This window comes from Rattus norvegicus, chromosome 4 (assembly GCF_021556685.1).
Source record: "Rattus norvegicus strain SHRSP/BbbUtx chromosome 4, alternate assembly SHRSP_T2T, whole genome shotgun sequence".
In the NCBI taxonomy this organism is placed as follows: domain Eukaryota; kingdom Metazoa; phylum Chordata; class Mammalia; order Rodentia; family Muridae; genus Rattus; species Rattus norvegicus.
The window spans coordinates 19,385,351-19,394,833 of record NC_141537.1 but is presented as its reverse complement, the minus strand read 5'-3'; the positions used below and the strand labels follow the sequence as shown (position 1 = coordinate 19,394,833).

Sequence of the window (9,483 nt, the reverse complement as noted above, 5' to 3'; positions counted from 1 at the left end):
ATTAGAAAATAAATCATTTTAAATAGTTGAGAGTCAGAAAACCTTTTAGTGTGGTATATTTACATCATTTTCAATGTATTTATGAACATAACTGTATAACAATGTAATATAATGCTTAAATAATTATATCATTCTTTAAATTTATTCAAGTTCTTATGAATAATTCTAAATGGTGCCAAATTGCATATGAATAAGTTATAAGTACATAAGCATATAAATACTGAGAAGAGAAAACAAATCCTTTGATAATGAGATGACTGTCAGAAAACTTGGTTCCTGTAAAGGTTTTCATATGGTGCTCTCTCTCTGAGGACTTTCTCTCCTTAGAAGTGATTCTTTTTTACCTAAATTTTTATGCACTTTTATTCACCCCTACTTCCGCTTTGGGAGTTATAGTTACTTTTATCCATTCTTTATGTTTGCTAGGTTATGAAAGACCCAAGAGTGGGTTTTGTTCCTTCTTCTACAGTTGTTCAGCAACTTTAGGTACAGAGGTGATTGTATACCAGTGGCACTCAAGTGCTCGCCAGCTGCAAGTTTCAGGCATGGTTTCCAAGTGTACACTGTGTCTTTAGATCGGGAGGGATTAAGAAGAGAACAGTTGGCTTCTGGCCCAAAATTCCCCACAGTAAACTAGCCACCAGCTGCAAAGGTGTAAATGAAATGGTGGCACATGACGGTTTGCTGATAATCTCACCAGATTTGTGAGGGAACAAACACAGGAGCCGAAATTGGATCTGTGCACCTAATCACGCAGCTAAACAGAGTAAACCTACCATCATCGTCGTTGAGTAACAGCTTATTGACCTGCTGGCTTAACGTGTATGACGACAGAATTTTATAAATAGGCAAAGTTGTGCATTTGTTAGCGGCCTCTGTGTGGGCATTGGAGAAGCCAGTCTGAATATGAGTAACTTCAAGATTTTGTTAATATGCACAGGTGAGTTTAAGTTTGCTGATTGTTTGCTTTTAGAAGAGTCTGGGTATTGAAGAATTGGATCTATGCTGGAATCCTTTTAGTTTCAGTTAATATCTCTCAGCTTTCTGCTTCCTCTTATGTGCATGCCTGTGTGTGTGAGTAAAGAGAAACACTATGGCCTTGGGTTTTTTCATGCAGTACTCATCTTGGTATTTTCCAGGTTTAATTCATAGTGTTATTTGCTTTTAACATCTTTTCTACTCTATAACAGGATTGTATAATGTATTTCTTAAGCTTATGACTCACTTTCACACTGTGCCATGTCTATGGACACTGCATATGCTCACATACTATCTCTTGAGTTGTAGTTCACAGTCCACGAGTGAGTCTAACAATATTTTATTTCTACTCTTTGCTGTGGAGGTGTGGAGTTAGGAAGCTATAATGAGTCACGTCTAAAACAACGCCGAGTCTTTTTTCATTTGCAGGAAAAACAACGAAACTAGTTAAGTAGATAAAACCAGAAAAGACATTATGCTGATATTTTGAAATGGTGTTTCAAGTAAAAATGCAATCAGAAATGTTTAATTGAATGGACAAAATTCCTAAACTGAATGAGCAATAAGAAGGAAGAAATTAGTGAAATTTTCTCTGGATCAGATAGCGATTGTGCTTGGTAATAGTTCAGTAGCCAGACTGAATGAGGAAATATTTTAGAGGTAGAATAAGAATTGGATCTCGGTTTGTTCATAAGCTAAAATTTGTTATGTAGGGCTCAACAGAAAATGTGTATCAAAATCCCACTAAAGGGAAATCCAGTGGTAGCTTTGTTTCACAGGAGGTGTTTTCTCCAACTGTCGTCACTAATGAGCACAACCCCAGAGTGACCATGGGGCAAATGATTTCATTTTCTTCCTGGTCTTACTCAAGTCTTTATGTGTTGACACTTTAGCGGTTTCCTATATCGGAGCAGAAATTCAGATGTTAATCAACCCCGTTAATTTGCCTGAGAATCAGCTTCCTGGAACAGAACTAAGCCGAGCTTATGACAAAGATGTGGCTGGGAGACCAAACGCCTACCGCTTTCTGAATAAAACGAAGTATTTTGTCATCGATGCAAGTAAATTAATTTTATCATTTACATTTTTTATTTATTTTCTAACTCTTAAAGGAAGACTCTTAAGACAATTATTTAGTTATACTCCAGTTGTGCATTAGAATGTTTGCTCAAACTTTGCTTCAGAAACTTACAATTCCAAAGCTTTCCCCTCTTGGCTTGCTCCTCACTCAGAGTAAGCCTGACACTGCCCTGAGCCTTCTTTCCTAAGAAAATTAAGTTTTGTCCATTAATCAGCTTGAGAGTTGCTTCTTCCTTTTCAAAGCAGAACATGCCCCTTGAATAAAAAATGATTTGGGATGTGCATTTTGAACAAATTTTAAGGAATACAATTTGAAAATATTTTGATCAATAAATTTAAACTGTCTCCCTGAGAAGATCACTGAAGCATCAGTTAAGGTAAGCAACACACATTGTTTCGCACACTGATGGCAGCACCCAGATCCCAGGTAGTTTGCAGACTAAGAACTCAATAGTTTGATAAGAAGAGGAAGATGTTCTTAGTTGAAACACTGAAAATGTAAGCAGAATTCAGTTCTTCCCACAAGTAGCCTGTGGTCCAAGGAACTCCTCAAAACACAGGAGATAACTTGGGAAGGTTGTTGATAGCTTTTTTTTTTTTAATCCATGATGCTTTTTCTGTTCAAAACATGAGTTTTATAATTATATATGAAATTAGCTAAGTGTTAGCTATAACACATTTATTTGTATATTCTACTCAAGAAATATCAAAATATTGCCTGGTATGATGTTTATAAATGCAAGAAAATGAGTTTTAAAAATGGGATATCTTTGTGTCTCAGTCGTGAGCCATGTGTATTCTTTAGAAAGTTCTACCAACAGTGGAGCGAGCTCCCGAGTCTATAAACAGTCCCGTTTCACAGAAGCCCTTTCCAACTTCTGCTCATCAGTGGCTTCCTCTTTCATCTCTGAGACTCTGCATTAAACCTCAAATTTGGGATTAATGTATTCTTGACTACAGTTTGATACTAACAATTTTTCTGTGGCTCTAGGGTCTCTGATTTATTTCTTTACTATTTGTTTTTGGTTTCTGTAAAAGTGCATGTGTGGGTCAGAGTGTGACATAGCAGGTCTTTTTTTTTTTCTTTTTTCTCGGAGCTGGGGACTGAACCCAGGGCCTTGCGCTTGCTAGGCAAGCGATCTACCACCGAGCTAAATCCCCAACCCCATAGCAGGTCTTTTTAGCTTGTTCTCCATCTTACTTTGTAAGATAGGTTCTTTCATTAACTCTGGATCCCACCAATTTGGCTATGTTGTTGAACTAGAAAGATCTGAAATCCTCCTGTCTCTGCTGTTCTTGTTCTGGTATCACAGTATATGTGACTATACCCATATTTTATGTGGGCCAGAATACAGATCCTCGTGCAGGAAGCTCTTTGTCTATTGAACTATTTTCCTTGACACATGGCTTTTGATTTTTCCTAGGCAGATTGCAGCAAGACCCTCTCCTAAGAGTCTTCAACTGCCTGCTATTTGGATGCAAGACATACATTTTTCCTATATGACCACTGCTAGAGTGACAGTGTAACTCTTGTTTGAATCCCTGATGAACCCCCATGAAGCTTTCCATATTCCTTGTTCACCACTTTTTAATAATATGAATATATCTGCATCTACTTATGAAAAAACAGATCCACACCTAATCTCTCATCTACCCTGGTCTTTGGTGTTACTTAAGGTGAAAGCTCTTGCAAGCATTAATCCTTTTCTCTTGCTTATCAGCCTCCCACTCAGCGTCTTCGCTAAGCTCGTCAAAGCAATTTTGTTTACTCAAATTCTTCGTTTCTGCCCTCAGTTTACTCCACTTATGAAAAAAAAATCTATTTTTTAAAAAATAATCCTCTCTTTTCCCACCGATCTTGTGACATTTTTCTACCTCTTGGCTTTCACCAAAAACTTTCATTTTCAGAGAGAACCATGTCTCCTGCTGATATTACTCACACTCCCATGCAGCTCATATCTCATTGTCAGGAAGTGGGGAGTCAGCATATTCTCAGTCTTTAAAACTGATTCCCGAGTGTGGCTTCGGTACTCTTTGGAATTTTCCCGGCTTATTTTCAGCTCCTTCCCACACCATAGTAGTCATTTCCCTGGGGACAGAATTATGTCATTCATACTATTTCTTTCCACTTCATGTTTTGCCATAGAGTTTCTTCTGGTCGTTTGATCTTCACACCATCTCCTATCCAGTGTCACAAATGCAGAATCTCTTTTGTGAGCCAGTATAAAACCCTGTTCTCAAATCTTGATAACATTAAAATAAGTTGCCCTTCCACATCCCTATGGTTGTAGCCAGAATTTATCTACACTCAAAACAATTTTTTTCTGTATTCACTTTTTGTTATTCGTATACCACGTGCACATATATGTGTGTTTACACGCTTGTTGCTGTTTATATTTGTACAGATGCTTGTTCACATATATTGAAAGGTTAAGGGTTAACATTGAATATCTTCTTTCATTGCTTTTGACTTAAGTATCAAGGCAGTGTCCTTCACTTGAACTCAGAACTAACGAATTTCATTAATTTAGCTTACCGATTTCTGCAGAAATTCATTGTATTTTTCTTCCAAGACTGGGGATATAGGTGGGTTATGTCTGTCTAGATATCATGCGGGTGTTGGGAATCTGAACCCTGATCCCTGAGCCTGAACAAGTTCTTGAGCTATTGTGTAAACTCCCAGTCCCTTTTCTTTTCTTCTTAGTTTCAGGATCTCAATCTCAGGTTTTTTAAAAAGAATTACTAATCATTTCTGTAATCATTTAAGTCATTCTTATGTTAATAAAACTCACATGTTTCCACAAGGCATCTTACTTTTCATTAAATTGTTCAGTCTGTAAAGAATTCTCTTCAACAGTGTTTCAAACTCTGACCCCTGTAATATATTCTGGAGTAAACTTCAGTATGAAGCATGAATTAGACAAAACATAGCACTCTACTTTAATGCTTTATGCAAGACTAGAGTTAGGTCCCCTCCTTGTATAATTTTATATTTATTGTTTTCTGTAAAAGTTATTTCTGAAGCACACTCATTTTTTAAAAGTTGTATTTATGTTTATTTTATGCTTATTTTATGTGACTTTGCACCATATGTATACAAGGCTTCTATAATCCAGAAGAAGGTGTTGGACCCTCTACAACTGGAGTTACACATGGTTCTTAGCTACCACCTTCATGCTGGAATTAGAACTATGGTCTTCTGCATGAACAGCCAGTACTCTTAACCACTGAGCTGTTGCTCTAGCTACCTCATTTATCTTTTGATTTCTATGACACTGTAGTCTTCTGAGTTCCCCTAACCACACCTTTCCTCCACCTTGTCTTCCTTCCAACCCCAGCATTTCTCTTGCTTATTATAGACACTGTGTCATTCGAGGCTTTATTGGTTTCTACCTACTTATTAGACCTTTCATGCCGGTCTCAACTAAAACCTCACCTAACTATCCTATTACTACAGTGACTAAATGATCACAAAATACACACCTGAAGCCCAGACATTATGAGTGATAATATATCTACTGCAAAGAGATACTCAGAAACACCTTAAATTTAGTTATTTATTTAAGGGCTTGATTAGCTTTTCCTAAAGCTTCTCCTTTAACCTTTGTGGGAGTCCTATATGTAATTTATTACTTTCAGAAGACAAAGCAGTCCTGTACAAGTACATACAACATTCAAGTACCCCAGGACTTGCATCCTTGACTACTTTGCAGAACATCACACACACATGATACATATTAGACTTGCTACTGTGTGCCCTTTAGAAAATCTGTGACAAATGTGGATTGCAGACTTTTCGCACAGCTTCTGTCTGGTTGAATTCATCTCAAATTGTTGGGATTCTAATATTTTGGTACATAATCTTCATCTTTAAAACGACTGTCTCAAGCCATTTTTCCATCATATCTAATTTGTTTTGTACCAGTCTTCAAAACAGCTTTCTTGCTTCCAGGTTTTTTTCACTATTTTCTTTTTATTGACAGACCTTTCATTAAAGACAAAAATGTTCACTCACTACAACAACTTGATACATATTTATTTTGAGTCACATAATTATATGATATGTTTCTATTTTCCCAAGATAAAAGAAAAACTCCTTAAACCAATTAATGAGTCCCTTTAAATTGTGGCTCCTTTTAATACTTATGTTTTCAATGGTAATGGTAATGGTATCGGTTGCATATTTTATACATTAGTTAGAGTCTCCTACGCGTAGCCTTCTTTTTCTTGACCTTGGCACGTGTCATGACATCTGTCTCCATTCTTCTCCTGAACAATCCCTTCACAATTTTGATTTGTCAGTTCATAAATAAATCAAAACACCATTTAAGAATGCAGCTTGATCTAAACTTCATATAAAAATTCTCTGTAATCTTCTAATTTCCCTTCTTCCATTCCTTTCCTTCTCTTCCATTCCTTTATTTCTTTTAGCAAAGAGATTTTCTCTAAGTATCCTGAGTTGGCCTTAAATTAATAAAAATCCCTGCTTTCTCTTTGGGAGTAGTCACATTATGGTGGTGTGACATCAACAAACATCATGGGTTACATTGGTATCAGTATATGAGCTAATTTTAGTAGTTAGGCCTTGATACAACTAATCTTGCATTATATCCTTAACACCAAAATCTTTAGGGAGTTGGGAAAGAACCATAGAGTCATTCAGTCAAGTTTACTTCACTCAGCCTAACCAATTAGGAGACACAATAATAAACCAACCCTTCCATTGATCCAATTTGTGTTTTCTTAAGGCTTGACCTGGTACCACATTTTAAAATCAGTTCTTGAATATTTAGGAAAAATAGATAAGCCCCATTTTGATTTGAGTGAAGTTCTGGTAGGGTTATGTTTGTCTTTTGCTATAACTTGAGTTTATCTGGCAATTAGCATTACATGAAATCGAAAGGAATTCTGTAAGAACTTACAAGAAATCAAAAGCATGTTATTTGTCCTTTTAACATTCATAAGCTAAGTGTATCTGTTTTAAAAAATAGTAAAAGATATTATCTGTTGATCATACTGAATTTCTCAGAATTTATAATAATTTTTCCTACCTATTCAATATATTTTTAAAACTATTTTATATATTCACATTCCAGGCATTACCTCTCCCCTCTTGGACTCCACAGTTCCTCATCCAATTCCTCTCCCCATTGCTTCCTAGAGTGTGCCATCCCCTAGGGCTCCCTATTTCATGGGGCCTCAAGTCTCTTGAGAATTAAATTCATCTTCTCCCACTGAGGCCTGACTAGGCAGACTTCTGCTATATATGTGTCAGGGACCTTGGATTGGCCCCTGGTTGCTATCTGGGAGCTCCCTGGGGTCTGAGTTTGTTGAGACTGCTGGTGTTCTTATGGGATCATTCTCTTCTTCAGCTTCTTCAATCCTTCCCCTAATTCAACCATAGGATCCCCCGACTTCAGTCCAATCTTTGGATGTAAATATCTGTGTCTGTCTCAATCAGCTGCTGATAGGGCCTCTCAGAGGACAGCCATGCCAGGCTCCTATCTGTAAGCACATCATAGCATCAGTTATAGTGTCAGGCCTTGATGCCCTCCACAACCACTGCCTCTGCTATGAGATGAATCTTAAGTTGGGCTGGTCATTGGACTACCTTTCCTTCAGTCTCTTCTCCATTTTTGTCCCTGCAGTTCTTTAACACAGGAATGATTCTGGCTCAGATATTTTGACTGTGGGTTAGTAACCCAGTACCTCCACTTGAGGCACGATCCATATAGGTGGACTCTGAGTTCCCTCTCCCCAGTGTTTGGCATTTTGGCTAAGGCTATCCACACTGAGTCCTGAGAGTCTCTCACCGCTTGTTTCTCTGGTACTTGGTAGAGGATCCCCACTCTTCCCCACAAAGGCTGCTTATTTCCATTCATTCTCTGGACTTCTCTCCTGTTCCTGTCCCCGATACCTGATTCTGTTCCCCATTTTTCTACTCCCTCCCTCCCCTTTCCTACCCAGATCCCTCCCTCCCTCTGCCTCCTGTGAATATGTTTCTTTTAAAGGCAATATTATATTTATTTTAAAGCAGCTTATTTGTTAAAACATGTTTTAATTTCTTAAAATATTCAGTCTTAATAATATTGATATGCTTAACAATAAAAATTATTTAAACTGTCTTTATTTCTTTTATTTTTTCTATACTATCTCTTCTTGCCTTAACTTAACTGATTATTTTAATGCTGAGAATTAGACTAATCTATCAGAAGCAATTTATCTCCTTCCATAACATAGACTTCTTGGTAATAATTATTTTTATCTTAGATTCAGTTCAAAAATTCTGCAAAACCCAGACCTGAGTGGCTGGAGCGATGGCTCTGTTGATAAAATATTTGACACATAAATATGGCATAAACATTTTGAGACCAGATCCTTAGCACTCATAAGAAAGTTGGGCATGGCAATGATTATCTCTCATTCAGTGCTAGTGAAAACAGGACATAGAGATTCACCATGCTTGCTGGCCAAGTAGTGTAGCCAATCAATGCACTCCAATTAACAGATATCCTGCTCCAATGCAAGGTGATAAGTGATTGAAGAAGACAGCAACATCAATTTACTGTAACTTGCCCATATCCCAACTTACATGTACAACCCTACATCCACATTCGAACACATATAAAGACCATGCATGATGATTTTCTGGTCAGCTTACTGTATATAAATAATTTTCTTTGTTCCTAGCAAGTAAATATAGTCAGAGCAGTCATTATGATCTCAGCCTCTGTGATCTCAGAAATAATTTTTAATAAAAATGGTTTAGGAAAAGGGAGTTTATTAGACAATGTCTGAATCGTTTATATTTCTTTCTATGCAAGGAACCTATATTCATACCTATTTTCTTTTCAACTATTCATGAAAGATTCATAGAATGACTATTCTTTGCACAGCTTTGGATGAATAATGTCGATGTCAATTTAACTCATTTATATGACAGTTATTATCTATAATTCTAATGCATTTGTAGATATTCAAGTTTATATTTATAGATAGGTACAGGCTGGACAGATGGCTTAGTGGTTAAGAGCACTGACTGCCCTTTCCAAGCTCCTGAGTTCAATTTCCGGCAACCACATGGTGGCTCACCACCATCTACAATGTGATTTGATACCCCCTCCGGTGTGTCTGAAGAGAGCTACAGTGGATTCATCTACATAAATTAAATAAATAAATCTTTATAGATAGGTAGACTACTAGCAAGATTTGTAGACAGTATTTGTAATTTTAATTGTATCTTTATTAGATTCTGGCATCATCACATCTACAAAAATCTTTAATTATGAAACAGATCCAACCAGGTTTCTACTTATAGTTGATACTGGAGGAGACATGAGACACGTTTTGACCATTTATATAAATGATGTCCCGGAACCTCCAGACTGTAATATTGACCCGCTTTTTTCTTCAGGCTCAGGTATG

At 36.9% G+C, this 9,483-nt stretch overlaps 1 protein-coding gene across 1 annotated transcript in view; it reads left to right on the top strand.

Moving 5' to 3' along the window:
• Positions 1-894: 894 nt before the first annotated feature.
• The window catches only part of Cdhr17 (cadherin related family member 17), a 96,443-nt gene continuing 87,854 nt past the window's right edge, over positions 895-9,483 (top strand). The window contains exons 1-3 of the mRNA XM_087659859.1: positions 895-940; positions 1,872-2,039; positions 9,308-9,478. Of these exons, the coding sequence (XP_087515985.1) occupies positions 907-940; positions 1,872-2,039; positions 9,308-9,478 (373 nt within the window). The 5' untranslated portion in view covers positions 895-906. The remainder of the gene's footprint in view (positions 941-1,871; positions 2,040-9,307; positions 9,479-9,483) is intronic.